Source organism: Echinops telfairi, unplaced genomic scaffold (genome assembly GCF_000313985.2).
Source record: "Echinops telfairi isolate 266 unplaced genomic scaffold, ASM31398v2 ScPeMD7_2010;HRSCAF=2546, whole genome shotgun sequence".
Taxonomy (NCBI): domain Eukaryota; kingdom Metazoa; phylum Chordata; class Mammalia; order Afrosoricida; family Tenrecidae; genus Echinops; species Echinops telfairi.
The window spans coordinates 4,159,907-4,185,335 of NW_022105908.1; the positions used below are offsets into that span (position 1 = coordinate 4,159,907).

A 25,429-nucleotide genomic window follows, 5' to 3' on the forward strand; every position below is an offset into this window, starting at 1 on the left:
TCTATAAAAACAAGGTTTTAGGTTTAGGAAGATTTAAGATGAGGGCCAGCGCTAGAAAAAAAGCGAAGTTGTATAGGTCTTCTCCGTGCCTCAGCCTCAATTCCCCTTTGTATGTCGTGACCAATTTCCCAACCAAGCCATGAGCTGCTCCACACCTACATTACCTCAGCCCAATTCCTGCGATTTGGTAACCTTCTGTTGTAATTGGACACTGTAAAGGCATGGCCAACTCTGCTGAGACAATCCAGTGGTTCTTTATTAGTTCACCTCTTGTTATTTCCTCAGCAAAGAACACCTATGGAGAGGCCCCTGTCAAAGTGTCTTCTGTTTTGCATTCTGACAATCCTTGGGTTTACGCCTTACTCTTTACTCTTTACAGGAAGACTTCACTAGGATGCTGTAATGGAGAAAAGACTGAGGTTGTCAAGTGTTTCAACGTCTTTGGATGCACAATCAATGCTCATGGAGGAAGCAGTCAGGGGATCAAAAAACATACTGAATTAGGTAAACCTGCTGCATAAGACCTCTTTAGAGTATCGAAGAGCAAAGGCATTACTTTGAGTACTAAGGCACCCCTGACCCAAACCATGATCCTTCCAATTGCCTCAGATACGCGTGAAAGTTGGACACTGAATAAGGAAGGCCAGAGAAGACTTGATGCCTATTTGAATTGTGCGGTGAAGAATACTGAGAGTACTGTGGGCTGTCACGAAGAACAAACAACTGTCTTAGAAGCACAGCCAGCTCCATAGACGTGAGCATGGTGAGTCTTTGTCTCGTGGGCTTTGGCTATGTTATTAGAAGACACTAGTCTATGGAAAGTTGACATCATGCTTGGCAAAGTGGAAGGGCAGCAAAAAAAGAAGAAGACCCTCATGGAGATGGACTGACATGGAGGCCGCAACACTGGGCTTAAGCAAAACAATTGTGAGGATGACAGAGGAGCAGGCAGCGTTTTGTTCCGTTGAGCCTAGGGTTGCTATGAGTTGGAACCAACCAGAGGGTCCCTAGCAACAGCACCCGGCTGCTACAGTCAAGTTTGCAATACAATCACACCTTCTTCGATCTTCACAGAACTCTACGTTATGCTGGCTCAATGATTCCTCTTTTATACACAACAAGGCAAAAAACGCACAAAAGTTCCACCACCGGAAGCATGTGGCAGGATTGGGAACTGAACTTAGGCCCACCTTTGCAATTTAGTGCTTTTTTTCTACTAAATACTTTGAACAGATACCACCCCTCTGATGGCTACGAAGTAGAGAACACACATTCGTTGTAGTCCTTCTGAAGCATTAAAGAGTTAAAATGCTCGGTGGCTAGGCCCAAAGTTGGGGTTCTGAGTCCACCCAGCGCTACCTTCCAAACATGGCCTGGCACTTTCAGAAGCAGTTCTGGGAAACCACCCACTGAAAACCATATGGGGCAAAGTTGTACTATAACACACACAGGGTCACCATGAGTCAGAATTGACTCAGAACCACAGGCAGGACTGAGCCCCGGATTCCATTTTCTATTTCTGCTCTGCTTTCATGCAGCCTTTTAAATGCAAGCACCATCAGTGTTCCTGATGAAAGTATTTTGGCAAAATCCCTACTTTTCCATTTACGGTCCTATTTCTGGTGTTTATCTTTAAAGCAGGTTGTGGAGGGGTCTTGGGCATCCCCTGCTGCTAAAAGCTTTCTCCCTTTTCCTCTTCCCGTGAGCCAGCACTGCTGCCCACGGCTCCAACTGCTCCCCAGCCCGGGACACCTGGGGGAATGCTTTCTCTTAGGCTTTTAATACAAGTTGAGTGGATTTAAAGTTTTCTGTACAGAGATAGGAAAATTGACCAGGTACTTCATCCTGTTACCCCCATGGCTGCTCAGCACAGACATGAGACACAAAGTCCGCAGTTGCTGTCTGACATTTCAGCAGCTAAACGTCAGAGATTGCGTTCGGTAGAAAGCAATAAGCTATGTTTTGGGGATCCCTGTACATTCAGCTAGTTCTCCGCCAGCTTTCCGCAGTCTTTGTTTCCTTTGCCTCAGATGTACAGCTGTCAGAGAAGCAGTTCCTTGAGGAAGCACCGGGGATTGATGAACAGACACATGGAATTCCCAAAGGCACGCTCCTGTTGTGGGAGACCCCCTCATTCTTCTCTTCAATCCCTCTCCTGCTCCCCAAGGATCTGGCTCTGGGAAAGGAGAAATATAAAAGTCCCTAGACACTGAGAACTGTCTTCTGAATTTGGGGCACCAAAAAAAAAAATATGTCAGGAAGTGATGAGAGACCGGATGGACGTTACAACCAAGAATCTGTGAAAACAAAAAGGCTATTGTTCGTTCTTTTTGTCTCGGCTCACCTCCAACTTAGATTTCTAAAACATGGCTTTGCCCTAGGTGGCTTCAACTTTTACCCCTCTCCTCGAAAAAAGTTCCACAATCGTCCCAGCCCAGACTAAATCATAACTTTCCAACAACTGCATCTTGGTTTGACCCCTGCTTTGGAAGAGGCATCAGGTTACTGGTGTTTTAGCTCTACCGATGGACCCTTGACTCTCGGTGACTCCATGCGCAATAGAACAAAACAATTGGCTGCAGATCAGATCATTGTAACCCATAGGGTTTTCATTGACTGCTTCTTGGAAGGAAATCTTCAACCCTTCTTCCTTTTCTGTCTTAGTCTAAAGTCACAACAAACCCTGTTCTGTATCATAGCAAAATATAAACCTGCACCGATGGATGAGTGGGTGGCTGCACATGAGGTGCATTGTCCAGGAATCATAGCCAGATCTCTTGCATGGAAGACACAATTTGACCCCTGAGCCATTCACGCCTCATAAATATTAACCTTAGAGGTAGGAGCCCTGGTGGTACATTTGGGTAGACATTGCACTGCTACCCAAAAGGACTGCAGTTCAATGGCATTGAGTTGCTTCCATGACACCATCTTATTAGGGTGCCTTAAAATAATTTTTATGCCATGAAAAAATGTTTTGAGATAGAGTCTAATAAAAAAAAATTAACAAAGATTCAAGTGGACATCTTACCAAACAGAAGTTTTGTAGCAATGCTGCCTCACATGAAACAACAGTTTTAAAATGGATCAAGCATTTTAAGGACAGTCAAGAATATCTCAAAAATAAGTCGAGACAGAAGGTTGTCAGCCTCAATGAATAAAGAAATATTGAATTCCAGAAGCTAGTGGAAGAACAAGGCAGAATTACCATTGGTACAAGAGCTACTGAAATTGAGATCATACATCACTTGGAGTTTTCAAGTTTAAACAAAAAGCTTGGACCCCAGAAAGCTCTCAGCAGGATGGGTACCAACAGGGTTGTGGGGAGGTCATCCAGCTCAAAGACTTGCTCCTCCCATCCAACTAAGGAGTATAACTTTATGAGGTGGATCATAGGTGGGGATATGTGCTGGGCTTATAAATATGCTCTATGAGCTAGAGAGCAGGGTCTAATAGAAACAGTGACTTCTTAAAGAGATACGGAGCAGTCAAATTCAAATTCAAGGCAGAGTCAGCTCAGAAGGTTATGGCAACTATGTTTCTGGGATTCCAAAGGACACCTGAAGGTCAGGGAAACTTATTGCAAAGCATTTTAAAGAACATTAAAAACCGTACTGGCGAGTGAAAGTCCAGGAAAGTGTACTGATGTTTTTATTCATCACAACAATGCACCTGCTCATTTTTCAAGGGTAGAGAGGCTATCCTTTTAGAACTGTCAGGAGAAACTTTACCCCACCCACTCTGCAGCCCTGAGGTTGCTCCAGCAGACTTCTTTTTGTTTCTCAAACTAAAAGAACATGTCACAGGAACATGAATTAGTGGTGTATTGGGTTCCTCGTTGGACTACTAACCTAAAGGTCTGAAGTTCAAACTCAGCTGCTTCTCTGAGGGAGAAAGATGATGCTTTGTGCTCTGATGAAGATTTACTGCCTCGGAAACCCACCAGGGCAGGTCTGCTCTCCCTCATGGTCACTGTGGCATCAATGGCAGTGGCTTTGGTTTCTATTTATTTATTTTTTTTTGAGTTGAGGATGCCAAAGTGTGTTTTGATTTGGTGTAAATCAGAGGACAGAATTTTTGTGGAGAAACATTGGGGAAATGAAAATACTGCCTTTGGACATGTAGACTTTCATGGAGGTTATATTGAGCAACAAGAGTGTTATATTTTTATATTTTCATTTAATAAAGATGTGTATGATATTCGACAATACCTTTTGATTTTTTTATGTATATATCAGACCTTTTAATGTGTACACAGCATAAAACACCCCAGGATACACTAAAACATCTTTAACATAATAATCCAATAGTAATAATAACATTTAGATGTACTTCACAAAGTAGTTCTCACTTATTATAAACTATTAGGTGTATCTCAAATTTTTATGGGGGCTGATTCATAATTACTGCATGTAGTTCAACTGGATATTAATTACCTGGGGGCTGATAGTAGCTGTGTCAGACAATTAGAATACTACAGTTTGCTTAATCTTCACCATCTTTATCTCCTTTGTACACATTGGAAGTGTAAGGTAGAAAGAAGTTAAATAACTTGCTCAGGGTGTCCAGGCTGATACGTGGTAGAATTCTAAGTCAGACTCAGGTACTATTGGGTCCAGAATCCATGTTCTTAACCACTAAATGACACTGCTCGATAGCTAGCATGTCTCAGTTTTTAAAGACTGCTGATTGCCTTGCCTATTTTTGATTGCACTGTTTTTAGGTAGATTTTTTTTTTTTTTAATGAGAAGAAAAGAAACCGGCTGGGGATTTAGGCAGGGTTAAGAGCACATGGACGCCATTCACTCCAAGGTACTCCAAGCTAAAACGCCGCACACCAAACAAGGAGGTCACAGAAAGCAGCATCACGAGATAAAATATACCTGGATTTCTCACACCTTATGTGTCTCTTAATTTTGCCCCATTTTATTGTGTGTCAGGGATATGGAGGATGGTCAACTCTGGTCTGGTAGAGAACAGCCCAATATCATCCTAGTTCTAAAGTTATTTTTAGAAAGCTAAAAGGATTCTGGCCACTCAAGGTTCTACAGTACATGATCATTCTACTTCCCTCTGTAGGAAACTCACATCACCTGGTGAAGCAGGTGCATTTATGCCCATGGTTGTTCAGATGCCAACCTTGCGACTCCTCCAGTGATGACAAGATATGTTCATGAACCTGAAAACAAACAGCTCTGAACATATCACAGTCTTCTCTCTCATCCAGGGAGGCTTTTCTACGACACTGGGTCTAACAAGGTGCTTCTGACCCTTAAGGGTCACATCTTCCAAATTTGGTTGGAAAAACACCAGTGTTTGTGTGTGCAGTCTAGAAGGTGGTAGTAACACCAGCACATCCTCTTACCTGATCGTGGACCAATGCTCCTCCAAAGGCCCAGATAGCGGCAAACACAAAATAAAGTTCATAAATTTCTTTGGGGCAGTCTGTGGGGATGTCCTTCGTGGTCAGGAGACACTCGAGAAGGTAGCACAGCATCTGCACCGTGCTCTGCTCCGGGATTGGGATAATCTTCTTAAATCTGCACAGAGAGACCCCAAAGTGTTGTAAAGCCCAGGGACATTCTATCCTGGTCTCCTGTTGGCTAGACACTTAGCCCATCTGGTTTTGGTGGACTCGTGATTTATCAGATTCTCGGGGACTGAGAGGACTGTGGTGGTTATTCTCATCAGCTATCCTTGGGTCAAGTCCTTTGGTTAAAAAAAGAGAAGAAAGAGAACTATGCAGGAAAGTCTTTTAATGGACCTAACTACACCCCTCAAAAGGACTTGTGGAAGTACTAATCTCTGGGTCCTGTGAATGCCACCTTGATTGGGTTTAGGGTTTTTAAAAGATATTAAAAGCAGCGTGAAGCCATATTTGAGAAGGGTGGGCCCTTATAACAGCGAAGAATAAACACAGAGAAAGAAGCAGAGGAAGGCTGGCCAGGAGGAGACAGTAGAGTGATGTATGAACCAAGGAATGCCAAGGAGCACCAGAAGCTGGGAGAGATCCATGGACCAGCTTTTCTCTCAGAGCCCTCAGCAGTCATCAATACAGCTAACACCCTGGTTTCAGACCGGCAGCGCCCAGAACTGTGAGACAATGCATTTGGTGGTATTGTCAGGGCAACAGTAAGCCACTCACACAGCTTCCTCTCATCTTTCCTCTGACACCCTTCTTTTTGGTTTCTGAAGACTGATGCTCGCTCCCTCAGTCCTTGGGTAATAGGCAGCGGCAACAATACAAGTCAACACCTCACAGGTCTCACTGGCCTGTTTCCTCAGTCATCACAAAGCATCTCAAGAGTCACAATAGGTGCTGTTTGGATCGAATGGTGACTACTCCTCCAAATATGGGTTGTAAATACTAGCCCCCAGAACTGTGGTTGGGAATGGGTGACTTTATTACACTAACGAGGCAGACTGAGTGTAGGGTGTATATTCACTCAATTTATTTTGAGATGTAGGATGTCTGAGGACTCTTGAGTTTGATAGAATTGCTTCTTTAGCTTGGTGGTCTCTGCTTATGCATATACTGTGCTGGAAGAAGTACACTTTTGGTTAAGAGTAACTAATCTTCGAGTTATGTGGCAGGTGGTCAAGGCTAACTGCTTTTGTTTTTGGCAAATCTGTAGGAGGGAGTGTGATTCCCCAGTGTCCAGAGGGACAAGACTAGCCAAGTGATGAGTTCTACCTGATCCCACATTGTCTGAGTCATGGACCTCCACAGCTAGGAATGGCAAGCAGCCTCACGTGGCACTCAGCGGTGCCACCTTCACAACTTGGTCTGGCCTGTGGCTTATTTGTAGGAATGTGTTACAGACTCAATCTTTTTCCTTACTTGCCCCCCGCCCCCCAATATGTTGAAGCACTAATTCCTTTACTTGTGGATGTGATCCTGTTTGAAAATAGGGGTTTTTTTAAGCTAAAGAATTAACACAGAGCATGGTGGGTCCTAAACCTCATCTCTTTTGAGTGGTGTTTTAGAAAGAGAACAGACACAGAGAGACAAATACACAGGACAGACACCAAGTGACGATGGGGGCAGATGCTATCTATAAACCCAGGAACATCAAGGATGGCCAGCAATGATGAGAAGCTGAATGAGACAAAAGAGGACCTTCCTCAGAATGGACACGTTGGTTTGGACTTTAGCTTCCAAAGCTACCAGACAATAAATAGCAGCTCCTTCCACTCATTCATTTTGTGCTACTTACAGTCCTGGGGGCATACGGGGTTGCTAGCTATGCTGCTAACCACTAGGTCAGCAGTTTGAAACCACCAGCTGATCCATGGGAGAAAGATGAGGTTTTTGACTCTTGTCAACCCTGGGATAGTTCCACTCTGTCTCATGAAATTGCTATGAGTCAGGATGGAATCAATGGCAGTGAACTTTTGCTTTGAGTTATGGTAGCCCTGGTGGACCAAAGCAGAGGGCAGGCTTCTGGCCGTGCAGTCTGAAGGGTCTGGGTATTAGGGCTGTTGTTATCTGATGTGATACCCACATGGCACTCACTATGGGCACTCCAAATCTTCCTCCTCTTCATGTACCTCCTTGCTTTCCTGCACTGAAAACAGACATTTCATACATGGTCCCCATTCATATGTATCCCTCTCTGTCATCCGCTGTGTCTGCAGGGAAGTGCTCTGGGACATGGGATGTGGGGCTAGGGGAGAGCATCAGCAGGGCATCAGGTGTGAGCCACAGGTTAGTTGCTGCTCTTTTGGCTTGCAACCTTGTTTCTTTGATTGATTGCCTACCTGGTTCGGAGCACGTCTAAGCAGGTTGGAAGGTACTTGTCAAATAGAATGGTTAAGTTTGCTCTTTCTGTCTGGACTTCCCGCTTGTCGATCCAGCTGCTCACTGGAGGGTTCCATCCCAGGTCTGCTGGGTTGATGTACAGGATGCCTGGGAGCACAGAGAATATCACCCAGTGAGGCTTTCAGAGATGTGAGCATGGTCTTCATGCCTAACGGGCATTTTCTCTGTTTAGGAAAACTACAGAAGTCTGGATTTTCTAAAGAACCAAACTCTGACCTGAGTCTGAGGAGCCAAAGAGATTTGCTCTTGAGGACCAAGTTCAAACAACAGCTGTACGGAGAATTGTGTTCAACAGGATCCTAAAGGTCTCACTGAAGCTCAAGATGAAGAAGACTGATTAGCAGTACTTGTTACAGAGTGTGTAGGAGGTTGAATGGTGGATCCTAAAAGAATTTGTGTTCAGGTCCTGACCCCTGGAATCTATGAATGTGACCTTATTTGGAAAAAGTCTTGTAGGTAGAATTGAATGAAGGCTCACGGGATGAGGTCACCCTAGAACATCTAGAATTATCTTACAAGTACCTTCTAGGAAAAAGAAGAGGAGAAGCACACTTAGAGGGAAGACAATGCAAGGTGGAGGCAGAGAGATGCAACCAGAAGCCAAGAGAAAGCTCCAGTTTAAGAGCCACCAGAAGCTAAAAGTGGCAAGGAAGCTTTCTTCCACAGAAACCTCAGAGGGAACCCAGCCCAGCTAGTACCTTGATTTTGGACTTCTAGTCTCCACAGCTATGAGACTAAATTTCTGTGGTCTTAAGCCACAAGACTGCACTAATTTGGAAGCCGTAGGTAACTCATACAGAGCAAGAGACGATTCTCCTGGCTTGAGTTTACTAACCTCAGCACAGGTCCTTAAAAGGGGACCTGACGAGAACAAACGAGTTCTCTTTATCCTTAAGTGCCTGCTAACAAATTTGGTCAGTGGTGAGCAGGAAAGGTGAAGCTCTGAGGTTGACATTTTGCAACCAGAGAAATGGCAAGGCTGGGTCATCGGCATTGGTATGGAGGTTAGAACTGGCCTAAAAGCAGGCCCTTGTGTGTAGCCGACAGTTGTCCAGCTCAGGGACATTTGCCATCCCAGGAGTACAGCAACTTAGAATTAGAAAAGTCGTGTGACCCTAGTCGTACAGTCTGTTTCCATCCAAGAGCACGTGAATAAGACATGAGTACTAGGTCAGTGTTTCAGACGATCCATTTCTGGCTCCCGCTTGGAGCTTGGTGTTACTTTTCATTCTGGGCCCAAGCCTGGTCTGCAGACAGACCTGCTCGGGAGACCGTTGCTGGGGTGGCTGTGCGCAGGTGGCTGATCTCGAAGAGCAGTCTCATCGTGGGATTAAGGGGAATCCTCTCGTTGCTTGCCAGGGTCAGCACCTGGAACACAGAGGGGGGCATGCCTTTTAGGACAGAGTTGGGGTGCATGGCTACCTGGTGGCCTATTTTCTTCTTGGTGCTTGTCATTGTTTTGTAATTTTTTCCCCTTGACAACAATCCTTTTTTTCTCTCCCTCTCTTCTCTGTCAACTCCCACCCTTGTATGCCGGTCAGGAAAAAAGAAGAGATTTAATACATTTAAACTGATGTCAATTACTTTAACGTTGCTGGGAAAGTTCCGGGGGGTGGGCTGGGCATGTGTTTAATGGACGTGGCTGCTGACCACCGGTCTGGAGTTTTCAGACCACCCAAAGGCACCTCTCAGGCAAGACCTGGCAATCTTCTTCGAACAGTGAGCCCTGGAAGATCCCGGGGAGCAGGGCCAGCAACCCCGTGGCACGTACAGGGGCAGCATGCGTCAGTGTTAACTCAACGGCAGCTCCTGGTGTGGCTGGCTGCCTTTTTTACGGATGTAGACCCGTGCCAAACAGACCCGCGTCCTGCCTGCCGCGGCATCATCCCATGGTCTGCTGCTTGGCAGTGTGGTGACTCATGGGGTTCTCATGGCGCATTTCAGAAGCAGCTGGCCAGACATTTGTTAGCCGAGGGTCAAGTAAGACGAAATATAAAGGGAAAGCATTTAGGTTTCATATGGCGACTGCTTCTTTTCAAGTGGTTTCTTTGGAAGAGCACGCATTTCTCCTGAGTCTATAAGTGTGGAAATGATGTTTAAGACCTCTATTCTGGAAGAACGCTCTGAACACACTGAGGAGTCGCCCGGAAACACAAAGCTCAATATTGGTTTCACGGGCTTTCAGTGAGTTTTCCTTGTTTATGAAAAGTCAAATGCACTCCAAATGGATAAAGACTTGCCACTATTGAGGCTATCCAACAAGGCTCAGGTGTTTTTTATCTCCAGATAATTTGTTTTATTTTTTAAAAAGCAAACTAATCCCCAATATGATTTGATTTGATTTTTTTAAAGATCTCTTTGAGAGGATTAAATGAACCCGTGTGAAAAAGTTGTTGAAGCACTGAACTCCAATCATGCTAAACACACCGCCATAATTAGTTACAAACTTAATGATAACTGAGCAAATGCTTTTTGATTTTTTGCCTTCTTTTCATTTATTTACTACTTCATTCTCATAAAAGTTATTGACATAGGCTCGGAAATTCTGTTGTTGAATGCCAGAGAGTCACTTCCAAACTCAGAGGGACCTCTGCACAATACAATAAAATACTGCCTGGTCTTGCTCCACCCTCACAATTGCAGCCATGTGTGGGTGACAGCAGGTGATTTAAAGCATCCTCGTAATCTGGTGACAATGAAAGATCAGACCAGGGCACACTGGAAGGTTCACAAAGAAAACCAGCATAGAAGGTTAGCATTGTATACACGTGATACATGTAAGGTGAGCTTACCAAAAAGATTTTTGCGGTTAACACTAACTACAAGGATGCTTTTTATAAACATCTGCCAAAATGCAGGGCAACATTGTACAGTGTCATTTTGATGTCACTCCCTCTGGCCAGGTCACCCGGTGGGCAACTCCCTAATGAGGGCCTTGACTTAGGGATGGTGTGGGGATTCCCTTCCCCCTAGATACCTTGTTATCGTCCATGACAGTGTTCAGAGATTCAATCCACATGGGATCTATGTCGCCATCCAGCAAAATCCACTTGGGCCCATCGTGGGTGATATTGGCGAGCTCCCTCATGATGGAAGAGAACAGTCCTAGAAAGAGCAACACAGGGAGGATTTCCCACCTCCCCACTGACCCACTTTCTCCCAACACCCTCCAATCCTCAGCAGGGAGCCCTGCTAGAACTGTGGGTAGACGCTGGGCTGGTTCAAAGCTCCCAGCTGCTCCTTGGGAGACAGACGAGCCTGTCAGCTCATGTAAGGCTTTACAGTCTCAGAAGACCCATATAAGACTGCTAGCAGCACGAGGAGAAATGGACTTAATGGCAATGAGTTTTGGGTTGGACAAAACTCAGGAGCCCTGGTGCATAGTGGGTTACATGTTGTGCAGCTGCCAGGTCAGCAGTTCAAACTCACCAGCTGTGTCTGGGGAGAGAAATGGAGCTCTGTGCTCTCGGAAAGATTTGCAGCCTCTGAAACTCTAGGGAGCAGTTCTACTGTGCCCTAGAGGATGTCTGTAAGTTGGAATTGACTCAATGTCAATGGGAACAATACTTAGAAGACAACAAAGAAACCAGCTGACCTTTCAGGCAACTCCAGTTCTTGGTGTTGGATAGAACTGTGCTTTATAGAGTTTATAGCGACTGATTTTTCAATAGTAGATCTCTGGGCCTTTTGTCCAAGGTGCCTTTGGTGGTATTGAACTGTGGATTTTTCTGTTAGTAGCCAAGTGCTCAATTGTTATTAACACTGCTCTAGGAGCCATTTCCTCTGAGCTCAAGTACAACATCACCACCTAATAATATTGTCTTTCTAATGGACAAGAGGCCCCAGAAGATAATTGGCCTGATAGGAAATTTATTTGGTTAGAATTGAGTTTTACCATATTTCGTTTTCCAAGTCAATGAAATGGTTATATCTTTTCATTTGTTCTGATTCTTTTATGATATGGAAAACAGTTTTACAGTTTTTCCCCAGGTGTCTCTTTTACTAACAGTAATCTCAAATCCTTCTACAGCCCCTTGGGTGGTGCAAACAATTACCATGCTCGGTACTTGGTCATTGTGGTAAGGGAAAGTGGAAAGTTTGAGTCCACCCAGAGGCACCTAGGGAAGGTAGTCCTGGAGATCTACTGAAAAATCAGTCATTGAAAACCCAACGGAGCACAGTTCTACACTGACAGACATGGGGTTACCATGAATTACAAAGCTGTAATCAACTCAACTTTGATTTCCAAATAACTGTGAATGGGATGTATTTTTTCCTGCATTTCCATTTCCCGATTGCTAGTTTCGTTAAAAGCTGCTGCTAATCTCCAGGCCAGCAGCTTGAAATGCTCAGCAGCCCCTCCAGCCAAAGATGAGGCTCCGAACCTCGTGAAGATTTACAGCCTTGGAAACGCAACAGGAGGTTCTACTCTGTCCAATAGGGTTGCTATGAGTCAGGATAGACGGGGTGGCAGTGAGTATATTTCATTACCTTAAATTATTTTCTTATTACTTTTGGTGATTTTTAAAAACTATTTACCTTGGGCTTTCTAGGCATGATGTCATATAATCAATAGAACTATATATTTTTTCTATTCCTCCTATCACCTCATATATCCCATTTGCTTGTCTCACTTCATTTTCTTGAACTGCTCCCATTCACCCTAGCAGCACTGAATAATGTTGATTGTAGGCCTATCTGACTCCCTAAATGTAATGGAAATGGTTTTGGTGTCTGAGTTGGTATCAACTCTAGGACAGTGAGTTTATCCATCTTATGGAGCCCTGGTGGCACAAGTGGGTTACACTTTGGGTTGCTAACCACAAGGTCAGCAGTTTGAAACCACCAGCCACCCTGCAGGACGAGATGAGGCCTTCTATTCTCATAAAGAGTTATAGCCTCAGAAACCCACAGGGGCAGTTCTGCCCCATTCCACAGTCAGTGAGTTGGAATCAACTTGATGGCAGTTGAGTTTCAGGTTTGTTTGATCTTTCATATACATATATTTTGGGAGGGTGGGTAGGATGGGGCTATTGTTCCTTTACAATAATCTCATTTTTTTTCTTTATTAGTCCCCTTTTTCTAATTTCCTTCAGGTTTAGTTTATTACTGTTTGAATAATTTCTTAATATGATTACCAACACCCTTTATTACTGTCCTGCCTTCCATCATAAAGAGTTTAAAACTTTCCCATCGTTTTTAGATATGCTCTTCTCCCTTCCTCCCCTTTTAGGTGAATTCCTCTCCTTTTCCTTACTTCCTAGATGGGCTTCAATGTAATTTTCTCTTTTGTCTAAGGGTTGAGAGAGCATTTAGTGATTAAGTGTATAGAAACAAATTTGTATTTTTATTTATTTATTCTAACTATTGCATTATTATCAGAGAATGTAGCCTGTAAATTCATTCATTGTACTTCCTCTGTAGCCAACTAAATGTTGAGTTCTGGAAACGTTCCATGAACCAATCAGGAAAGGAGTATTTTCTATTCACAGGATGCAACATTTTACAACTAGGAGATGTATTTGCCAATTGTTGTCTAGTTTTGCTTGGTATATTAAAATATCCCACTAAATTTATACTTTACAAGGTTATCCTAACATTAAAAAACAATCCATGGTCTAGTTACTTGCATGAGTGTGCTCTTTTTTAGATTTATTCTATTCTTTACCATTTCCCCCAAATTGAATGTGTAAATTTTGTTAAATTTTATTAAAATTCAATCAGAGTTTAAAAGTCTGAATTACACTACACTGGCTTAAATCTAATGTGGGGAAAATTCAAACTACATTGGCTTCAACTCTAAGGTGCCTGAGAACAGCCAAGAAAACCACAAAGACTTTTGAGGAATGACTTACTTTATCAGGTATTACTACATGCTTAAAAATTATTTTAACCAAATGAGAATAGAATTAGCTTAGTTGTTGCTAGGTTCCTGCCCATGGTGGTACAATGGCCCAAAGCAGCGTGCACAACAGAAGGAAGGCCTGCCCGGTCCTGCACCATCCTCACAATGGCTGTCAGGTTGTGGGAACCCACTGTTGCACCCACTGTGTCCCTCCATCTCCTGGAGGGTCTGCCTCTCTTCCACGGACTTCCTACGTGATCGTCTGTGTGGGAGTAGACTCCATGGCAGTGGGTTTGAGTCACGCCCCTCCTGTCATGAGGATCAGCTTAGATAAATAGATGAACGGAGCAGAACAGAAAGCTCAGGATCAGACCTGAGTATATACGAAGGAAATTCAAAACAAACTTCTTGCTGTCGAGCTGATTCTGACTAATAATGGCCCTATAAAACAGCACAGAATTGCTCCATAGGGTTTCTGAAACGAAATCTTTATGGGGGCAGGCATCTTTAACTTTCTTCTGTGAGGCAGCTGGTGAGTTCAAACTGATGACCTTGCAGTTGGCGTACGAACACTTAACCAACTATGCCACCGGGCTCCTTCACTGCCACCAAGTCAATGCTGACTCATATCGAGCCCTTGTGGGCTGCTGAGACTGTAACTGCTTACGGGAATAGAAAGCTCAGTCGTTCTCCCCCGGAGCCGTTGGTGGTTTCCAACGGCCAACCTTTCAGATCTCAGCAGGCTCTTCAGTATGTATAGGTTTTAATAAACTACAAGCTCATGTTTAAATTCTGAGTAAAAGCACGGTTTACTTATTAAATGGTGCTGGCACAGTCAATTATCCATCTGGAAGAAAAAACGTTGATTCTCTACACTATTTCATCCTAAACCCCAAAATAATTTCCAGATGGATAAAAATGTTAATGTGAAAAGAATCTTTAGAATCAGATTTGACACTATATCTATAGATGAAAGTTAGTTATAAGCTAAGTAAGAATCCCAGATGCTAACAGAGTGTTGTTGTATACTATTGAGTCAATTCCAGCTCACAGAAATGCTATATTACTAAGTAGAATCAATTCATAGTCACCCCACATGACAGAGTAGAGTAGACCCATAGGGTTTCCTAGGCTGTAGTCTGTATGGGAATAGACTGTTAATCTTCTCTCCTATGAACAGCTAGTGGTTGACCATTGTGCTATGAGGGCTTCTGTTAAAAAAATACAAGCAGAAATAAAATCTAAAGGAAAGTTTATGGTAAGTTATACCATAAACATCAACAGGTAAATGGTAGGGAAAAAATAGCACTGCAAATGGCAAATAAAGGATCAACATCTCCTTTATATAAAGAACTCCACTGACTAATCAGAAAAAGTCCAGGGGAGATAAAATCACGAAGAGCAATAAAAAGATAAGATGCTAAGTCTTACTAATAGATGTCTGTCTTCATGACCTTTTGCTTTCTTGATGTCTGAGGTGCTTGATGTCATCCCATAATGCATCTGGTCTTGTTTGGTTAGTGTTCAATGTGTCAAAGCAATTCATGATATGGCCTCTGATTTCAGACGGGTATATCCAAGTAGTTACATGTGATTAAGTCGGTGTGGTTTGGTAGAACAGATTACTGTCCATAATATAATGTGATGCAATGGGAAGCATGTGATGTGATGTAAGGACTATATGCCTAAGATAATGTAATACAATCACCTTCCACAGCACACTGTGGTGCAATCAGTTAACCGACTGGACTGTGATTTAACTTTTTATTAAATTGGATTGCCTGTTTGGGGTAGGCTCTGAATTATAGAAAGAGCACACACACACACACACACACAAAGACAGACATAGTGTGAGGATTGTCTATAAACCAAGGAATGGTGTTCTCAACAATAGAGCAATCCATTGACAAGAGGCTGATGTGAACTTTTGCAATTTTTTTTATAGCAGTATGAGATAACTGAGACCCCATTCTTACCATCCTTCCATTCACGTGTGGCTGGATTGATAATGCCAAAAAGTTCATCATTTGTAACTGCTTTAGGATTGAGGTCAGTCCAGACAGGTCGGCATTTCATGATCTGATAGGTCTTGTGCAAGGACTTCAACACCTGAGACTTTCCAGTACCGGCATTGCCCACCACAAACACAGAGTGTCTTACTGTCAGCAATTCCTCAAGCTGGACCACCTGCAAGACGACACAAGGTACAGCCAGAATAGCCCCTTTGTCACTCACTTACACCCCAACAGCTCTTCTGAGAACCTGCTGATGTCTGAAGTGAGGTTCAAAGTCAACAGTGGAGGGTATCATCCCAGGATATGTTGGGCTCTTAAATTTTGGGGAAAGATGATCCATTCAGTTTTCAATTTATCATGCAGTTATAGAGTGCTTAGTAACCAATTAAGTGCCAAGGAAGTGTACCAGGAGATGGGCATAGAAAATCAAAGTTCATCACCTCTATGACCTCTTAGTATGATGAAGAAAGTCATGTTATTATAATAGAAGGTGATCTATGTTATTATGGAGACATTTATAGAGTTAGGTGGGAACAGAGAGGAGGAAGCAATTATTTTGTACAGAAAAACGGAAGTAGAAAGGTGTCAGACGCATCAACTAAATGACATGGAAAAAGCACCCCAGCTTCATGATCCAACGGTTGTAAGGAATATAATCCAAATCTAAAAGAGGGAATGGTATCCTATCTTAAATTGTGAACACCTGGTTTGCAGAAGGCTATGGATGACAGTGGAAGCCCAAAATCCATTTGCAAGGTCTACACATGGATTAAGTCTCCAGAGAATTCCCTTTGATCCTAGTCGAGGGATATGAATAGCCCTGTTATCAGGCAGAGATGACTGCAAAGTCTATTAAGGCAGACATAGTTAGATAAAAATGTAATCTTTTAATTTGATATCCCTTTTGACCCATTTTAAAGCTGTTTCAGTTTAAAAAAAACAAAAAAACGAAGAGGAAATACCCGTGGCCCCTGGTGAATTCCCTCTGACCATGGATCAGGGACAGGCATATCCTTGCTAGCATGCAGAATACTTTGGAAAGTGGATTGTTGCAGATACAGTTATCTTAAAACTTAGCACCCTATCATTGGATCTCCTGTAGGATCCATTTAAATTTATTCTAGTTTTTATTATTCTCTGCTTTCTTTTCAATTGTGGTTTGTATCTGTTTTACTTTGTTATTCTTGTTAGTTTTTTAAAAATGTTTTCTGCATATGAAATCCAGGTTAGGTAAATCTGTAGAGACAGTAACTACACTAATGGTTCCTTGAGGGTGTGGCAGGGGAGTTTGGGGGAAATGGGGCACTAATAATGATGAGAATGAAGAATGAGTTCTAAAATGGTGGTGATGATTGTCTAACTCTTCATGTAATTGAATTGTATGATATGTGGCTTATATGCCAATAAAACTATTGGAAAAAAGAGTCTATAAAAAAATTGAACAAAAGTACTTGACACAATGGATGTATAGATTATTATAAGAGCTGTAAGAGTGCCCAATCACTACTGCAGTGCTTCTGTATTTGCCTCCCTAACAGATGACGTGGAAACTGACAAGACCGCTTTTATCACATACTTTGGACATGTAGGAGAGGCTACTCTCTGGAGAACGACCTGATGTTCGACAGAGTCAGTGAAAAAAAGAAAGCCGGCCAGCAAGATAGATTGCGATAGTGGCTGCGAAGAGATGGACTGACACAATGGGTTGAACAACAGGAAAGACTGTGGGGGTGCTCCGCCACCAGTGGACGCATGGGTGGCCAGGAGTTGGCGCTCGCTTGGTGGCACCTAATAAGAACAACAGCAGAGAGTCTGGCACATACTAAGCGCTGGGTAAATACTTGTAGAAAACATGAACAGTTAGAAGAGTTAGATGGACTTGTTAAGTTATGAGTGAAAATTATTTATACTTGTTATAAATCAGGTTTCTTCATACTTTTCACTGAGTTACTCCTGAACAGAGGAGAGTGATCCGAAGTGAACATGTACCAACAAGTTGACCTGGTGGTGGGATGATGGGCAGTTTCCTCTGACACGCATTTTGTTCATCTATTCCACATTTAACGTAACAATGATTATTCAGAAAGAAAACAATTTTAAAAATTAAATGACCCAGGTCTTTCAAAGAATGTGCTCGAATTTTGTAAGCCGGACTCATGAGGAAAACAGGACCACTAAGCTCAACACGAAGGTTCCAGATGAATGGCTGTTTGGGGGCAAGATACTCAGCTTCAACTGCAGCAGGAGATTTTGTGCAAGTATCTAGTTCAGTTTTATTTTCAATAGCACAAATACATTTTGTTCCATCCCAACACAAAACATTTGCTCTGCCCTTGCTTTTAGGTCAAGAAGAGAGTCTTAAATCCTGGCTCTTGTTTTGCTCATTCAGGACATTAATGCATGCTCTGCCCAGGTAGGAATGAGGAGAGTGGCCAGACAGCAGTCTCTATGGTTTTGACATTCAAGTGAAGATATGACAGGAAGCAAGAGTTAGGCATTTGAAGATCCATGGGGAAGCATTACAGGAAGAGTGAAAATGAGTGCAGAATTTGTTAAGTTCAGGATCAAGACTGGAGAGTTCAAGAAACGGTGGAAAAGAAAGAAAGAATGGTACAAGCTGAACTGAAAGGAAAGCAGAGCCCAGGGCTGCAAGGTGTGGGAGATGCGGTTTGTTCTAGGTACAAAGGGGAAAGCACTTGGAGGACGTCAAGCACGAAGGTCTGCAAGGTGTGGGAGATGCGGTTTGTTCTAGGTACAAAGGGGGAAAGCACTTGGAGGACGTCAAGCACCAAGTTGACCTGAGGACATTGCCTTTAACCAAGAGAAAGAAGCAAAAGCAAAGGAGAGGCGGAAGGAGAAAAGGAAAAGAGGAAGAGAAGATTTGGTCCTCTGGTTGCTAAATGGAAAACTGTATTATATTTCTAGATTGATTGATCTTTGTGTGAGCAATAGATTGGATAGCAATGTCATACCCAATTTCTCTGAGCTTCGCCCTGTCCTTTTAATGCTTCACTGAGATATAATTCACCCACCATACAATTCCAATGTGTATCTTAAAGCGTACAACTTCACGTTTAATATACATATATATTTACAGATTGTGCAACCATCACCACTATCTAATTTTACCAATTTTCATCACTCCAAAAGAAAAACCTTTATTCATTAGTAGTCACTTCCATTGACCTCATCCCAGCCCTAGGCAGTAATTAATCTGCTGTCTACCTCTATAGATTTGCCTATTCTGGACATTTAACATCAATGGATTAATAAAATATGTGGTCATTTCTATAGAGCTAATTTAGGATAGTATTTTCAAGGTTCAGCCATGTTGCAGCATGTTACATGCTTCTTTCATTTTCATTATTAAAAACTGTTCCATTATGTAGGTAGCTGGCATTTTGGTTTACTCATTCATCACGTGAGGCACTTTGCAGGTGTTTCACCTTCTGGCTGTTATGAATGCATCAACATTTGATGATCTTTGGTCCCGTACCCGGTTTTCTGTAAGGTTAATATATAAGTACCCCTATCCTTCCCACTACGTTTCCTTTGCCCGTCCTTGCCCTGCTCTCTCTCAAATGGTTTTTAATGTTATGTTGTCGTGCTTGACAATAGCTACGTTCTCTTCTGTCATTGCGTTCCCTGATTTTAAGAGCTGAAGATCAATGAAGGGTTCACATCATTATGATTGCGGATATTTCCATGAAGCACACGAGCGGGCTTCTAAAAGGTTGTGGGAAAACTTCATAATTGTTCAGTCTCAGTTTTCCAATAACTTTTGGAAATCCCCTTGTACGGTGGAGAAGTACTGCTGATACTGTGTGTGGGTGAAGCACTGAACTGCCAAGCACAGGGTGGGTGGTTCAAACTCACCAGCCCTTCTCAGGGAGCAAGATAAAGCTGTCTGCTCCCATACAGATTTACAGTCTCGGCCCCTTAGAAGGCTGCTATGAATCAGAGTTGAGGCGATGACAAATGTGATCAATATCACATTTACTTTTTCTTGCTTGGTCCATGACTGTTTTTGGTGCTTTTAACTGTCTTCCTCTTTACTTAAAAGAAATGACATATGCATGTGTCCCCATAATTTAGAAATAAACAACAACTACAAACTGTCTCCTTGCCTGCTCATTCTTGCTTTGCAGATGCTCATTCTTCTGAAAGTCTTTTTGTCCTGAGTGTCACTGACTTCCTGTGATCCTTTGGATAGATCGTTTTCTAGGCCTACTGATAGGATTTATTTATTTTTTTGATGATCAAGTTTCTTGTTTGCACCCTCATTTATTGTAACCAGCCCTGGGGGGGTTCGTAGCATTGGGCTGCTATCTGCAGGGCCTGTTCTTTGGTCTCGGAGCCACACAGCTCACTGGCCTCTGTGCTGCTCATGCGACAGGACAAAGCTAGTCAAAGCTCGTTAGGACTACCAGGAAATTCCCAAAGGGCACGCTGCTATTCCGCCATAGACCTCAGCCTGAAAGCACTCAGCTCTAGTCCACGGGTCAGCAAATCGAGCTCCCCTAATTAAGTTCCTCCCCGACTCCGCGAGCCAGCTTCTTGCCTGAAAGATCTCAGATTTACTTGCTTCCTATGTTCAACAGGTGTGGCTAAGAAAAGGCTGTCCTGACTAATTAACTGTGTTCTGAGCATTTGGAACCTATTAATGTCCTTAATAAATCCCATAATTGTCATTAGTTTTGTCTGTGATTACTAAACAGAATGAATAAAAATAGATTAGTTTAAAAAATTATGCTGGTATTCAGAAGTAATAATATATATTAATTATGTTTACCATCTTATACAATACTAACCATATTCCATTTCTCAAAATTATCATCTTTAACAAAAACTCTGTGCATAATATAGTCTTTCTTAATTCTACCCCAATCTAAGAACAATCAGTTCTTATGATATGGCCCTGTTCACCCTCACAAGGAGATCACTGAAGATATGGGTGCTATAGCAAAGTGTGGTAAAGAAAGTAGATGGTTCCCAGCTATCAGAAGGAATAATGTCTGGGGTCTTAAAGGTTGTCTTACAACAAACAGCCATCTAAGTGACGCTTCAACTAAGTCCACAGGGAAGAAGCATACCAGCCTGCAAGATCCAAGGACTGTAAATAATCAAATCCAAATTCAAAGAAGAGAATGGTATCAGGGCTTAACCTCTGAACACCTGGTTTGTAGAAGGCTTTGGTTATCAGGGTAACACCAAAATCCATTGGCAGGGTCCACACATGCATTAGTGAATCCCCTCTGATCATAGGTAAGGGTGTTGAACAGCCTTGTTATCAGACAGAGAGCATTGCAAAAATCAACCATGGCAGATGTAGTTAGGTAAAAATGTAATACCTTATCATTTGAGCTCCCCTTTGACCCATTTAAAGTTGTTTCAATTCAAAAAGAAAAAAAATCGTGAAGGAGAAATATATGTGGCTTGAGCCTCTAGTGAATCCCCTCTGACCATAGACCAGGATGTGAAGAGCCTTGCTATCCTGCAGATTATGAACATGGATTATAGCAGATGCAGTTAGGTTAGAATTTAGCCCCTTGCCATTTGACCTCCCTCCCTATGACCATTTGACAAATGTGAGGCTGGCACGGGGCCGTGCAGTGTTTGATCCTGTTGTGGGCAGAGGATCGTTATGGCTCAGAGCTGACTCGATGACACAACAACACGATCCATTTACATTTTTCCTAGCTTTTAATATTTTCTGGTTTCTTTTTGATTGAAGTTTTCACCTGTTTTGTTTTGTGATTGTTGGTTGTTTTTTTAAAAATGTTTTTCTGTGTATAAAAGCCAGGATTGATAAATCTATGGAGACAGATTAATGGTTCCTTGGGGTTTCGTCTGGAGAAAATCTATGGAGACAGATTAATGGTTCCTTGGGGTTTCATCTGGAGAGGTTGGGGGGACATGGGGAGCTAACAATGATGAGTACAAGAATGAAGAAAATGTTCTGAAAATGATTGTGGTGATAACTGCTCAACTTTTCTTGATGTAATTGAACTATTGAATTGCATGATATGTTAATTATATGCCAGTTAAACTGTTAAAAACATAGTGTTTATATTCTGACAGGTTTCTTCTAATTTCTTTTATTCCACTCATTTAATTTTGTGTGTCATGCATCACACCATTTATATTTCAAAGTGCTCTTTATGATTCTTTGATACCTCCTTTTTTATAGTGTCTTATTCTTCTTTTATGGATGGATATTATCATTTTATTTTCTTCAAGGATACCAGTTAGGACATTTAAAATATTCTAGTACTTTTACACACTGAAATAAGTTGTCCAGTGCTTATGTATATATGTGTGTGGGGGGGTGGGTTATGCTGCTGATTTTTTACAGGGTCTTGCCATGCCAGTAGTTAAAAAAAAGAACTGCAATGCTTTTCTAGGTGGCTGAGATGGGTGTCCTGTGATGCTGGAGATGCAGCTCTTTCTCCAGGGTGGCAGGATTGACTAGGGCACAGGCCAAGTGTTACCATTTGGAAGGCTTCACTTGTGGACAAGTTATCAGGTGGCTGGACTTCAACTGAGGGGCCCCAGATATCCTGGAAGGATTTTAATCTGGGGCACCAATATCCCAATGACTAAGAGCCTACTCACCAAAATATGCTGGAGAACATAACATTTGTGGACTATATTATGCCAAATGGCCAAGAAATCCCATGATATCAGGGTGCTAATTCTTCAGACCCAGGTAACTAATTCTGTGAGGTATTTGCTTATGTACAAGGAGGATCTGTAACTGTGCCCCTGATATGCTTTACTATACATGTGATTATGTGTGTACACAGTCACATACATGCATATATCCTTGTGCTAACAACCTATATGCTCACTTCTTACTTACTTATTGATTATCTCCTTTTCTGGTATTTCACATTTATAGCAATAATAAAAAATATATACTATCCAACTATTTTGCACATTAATGATCTCCATTTTTACCTAGCAAAAATTTTCTCATGATCTTTGGAACCTAACCACGTGAATAAGTGAGAAATATGTGTGTGTGTGTGTGTGTATACATACACCCACAAACCAGCTTTGCATGTATCTTTTCTTACTCAGGAAGGATGTATTATGCGGCTGCATGTCAGTTTTGTCTGGCTTGTTGAAGGTCCAGTGAAGTGGGGTCTTTTGTATGCCCGAGTACACACTTCCTATCTTGACCTAATGTCACAGGAAGGGCCACTGGCTAGGTGTGGCAGGCTCTGGAACAGGCCACAATGTTCTGTGCTACCCGTTCTTGGACAGTTGCTCTTGGAAAAAGTCCTTTCCATAGTAATAATGCGGGATGGTGGGCCCAGCACTTACAATGCTGTGAGAAGACCACTCTGGGGATGGGTCAAAGGGTACCTTTCCTAGAAGCCAGGATAGCTGGAACTAAAGGTGAAATAAACAAACCAGAATCCTTTACTCAACAAATCAAAATTCCATTTTCTGTTTGGATTCTGCAATGTCTTCTTATTTTACCTTGGGGAATCTATTCTCTAGCAATAAGGCACCAGTTCTACATGATATATGTGTGAGGTTATTTTTCTCAGCATTAATTATGTGGCAACATTGGAAGCAACCCAAATGTCCACTAAAGGGAAATGGTTGACTAAATTAAGATCCAAGTACATAAAAGCTATTAAATATTAGGCTCTGATATACCCAGGCAGACAGACTGAGCTTCCTATTCCCATCAACAGTTATAGTCTGGGAAACCCACGGGGGGTTGCTTGGAGTCAGCATTGACTCAAAGGGAGTGAGGTTTTTGGGCTTTTTTGGTATACCCAGAGCGGCAACAGTAGAGTCTTCTCTTATGTAACTCGCTGTCTTGAACCGCACCATCGCTGAATAGCAGTGGGATCTGACCTGACCATGTGGAATGGAGGGGCAGGATCCCTCTCGCTTTCTGCTCCTCACCCAACACCTGACATTTTATACGCCAGCGGACCTCACGTACCACACTTCACTTTACTGTGTTCACGTATACTTGATGTTACGCAAATACAAGGTTTGTGATAAGCAAATCTATGGTGTTCCCAACAGCATGTGCTCACTTATGTGTCCTATTTTGGTTATTTTCACAATATTTCCAACGTTTCCCTCTTTCTATTGTACACTTTATAGACTATGATGGAGTGTCATCAAAACATATATATGCAGTGAGAAACCAAACAATGAGTGTGACTCATTTGATTGTGATACTGGTCTTGTATCAAACCCATTGCATCTCCAAAGTCCTATACTATTTTGAAATAACTGTTTGAAACAAGCGCTTGTTCTAAAAAGTATTCAAGTACGTTTCAGTGTTGCTTTTCCTACTTCATAGCCACTCAGACTTTATCTGATGGTGGAGGACACTGGAGAGTTTCCTTAAAGACAGAGCACAGAACGAATAGACTGGCTTAGACGTGCAGATGGCCAGACTTTTTCTCACACCCTTTGGACTTGTCATCGGGGAACACCGGTTCGTGGAAAAAGGACACGATACTCGGTCCTGTGAAAGGGCGGTGATTAAGAGGAAGGCCCGGGGTGAGATGAACTGATCCAGTAGCTGCAACAACGGGCCCAAACCAAAGCAGTATGGGGATGGCATACGACTGGGCAGTGTTTCCTTCTGCTGGACACAGGTAGGGCCACTGTGAGCTGGAACTGACTTGACAGCACATAACAACAACTACACCTATGAGGACATAGATTTCCATTTGTTCACGTCACCTATTGTGGCATCGAGCACTGGCATCTTGATTACGCCAACTCTTCCAACTCACGAACATGGAATGTTTGTGCATCTCTTCGGGGCGTCTGGATTCTTTTCAGCAGTGTTTTGTGCTTTTCATGTACAAGTCTGTCATATCCCTGGGTAAATTTATTCCGAGGTACTTTATGCCTTTAGATACTATTGTACATGGAGTTGCTTTCATGATCTCCTTTTTCAGGTTTCTCATTGCTGGTGTAGAGAAACCCAGTTGATTTTTGTACGTTGATCTTCTAAGCTGCAACTCTATTAGTTCTGAAGGCTTCTTAAAGTAGATCCTTTGCCATTTTCCATCGGTAAGATCAAGTTAATTGCAAGTGAAGATAGTTTTACCTCTTCCGCTCTAATACGGACAGCTTCTCCCTCTTTGTCTTGCTGTATTGCTCCAGCCAGAACTGAAAGAACCCTACTGACTAGGAATGGTAAGAGTGGTGCTTACAGGGACAAATTCTCAAAGTTTCTCCATTGAGTATAATGTTAACTGCTCATTTTTAATAAATACTCTTAATCATATTGAGGAACTTCCTTTTATTGCTATCTTTTTGAGAGTTTTTATTTTTAATCAAGGAAATGTATTGACTTTTATCATACCTTTTCTACATCAATTGAGGTTTATTAAGTTTCATTTTCTTTGTTCTGTTAATATGCGAGCCATATGGACTGATTTTGTAATATTGAACCAGTCTTCCTGGAACAAATCCCACTTCATCATGATGTATAATTCGTTTATAGGCTGTTGTTCTTTTTCCCAGTATTTTGTTGAGAATTTTGGCATCTATACTCATAAGGGATACTAGTTCGTAGGCTTCTTGGTTCATGTGGTCTATTTTTCTGTCTTTGGCACCAGTATAGCGCTGACTTCCCCCGTTGCTTTGTTGAGGAGGTTAAATGGAATTGGTGGCAGATCTCCTCTAAGTGTGTGATAGTGAACCTTCTGGTCTTGGCCTTTTCTTGGTTGGAAAGCTTTTTTAAATGTCTGTCTT

At 42.3% G+C, this 25,429-nt stretch overlaps 1 protein-coding gene across 1 annotated transcript in view; it reads right to left on the minus strand.

The window, feature by feature from the left end:
• Window positions 1-25,429, minus strand: part of DNAH9 (dynein axonemal heavy chain 9) — a 397,093-nt gene that overhangs the window by 215,309 nt on the left and 156,355 nt on the right. Inside the window, exons 29-33 of the mRNA XM_045293291.1 lie at window positions 15,610-15,854; window positions 10,800-10,935; window positions 9,082-9,190; window positions 7,762-7,909; window positions 5,366-5,540 (exon numbers count right to left, since the gene is read on the minus strand). Of these exons, the coding sequence (XP_045149226.1) occupies window positions 5,366-5,540; window positions 7,762-7,909; window positions 9,082-9,190; window positions 10,800-10,935; window positions 15,610-15,854 (813 nt within the window). The remainder of the gene's footprint in view (window positions 1-5,365; window positions 5,541-7,761; window positions 7,910-9,081; window positions 9,191-10,799; window positions 10,936-15,609; window positions 15,855-25,429) is intronic.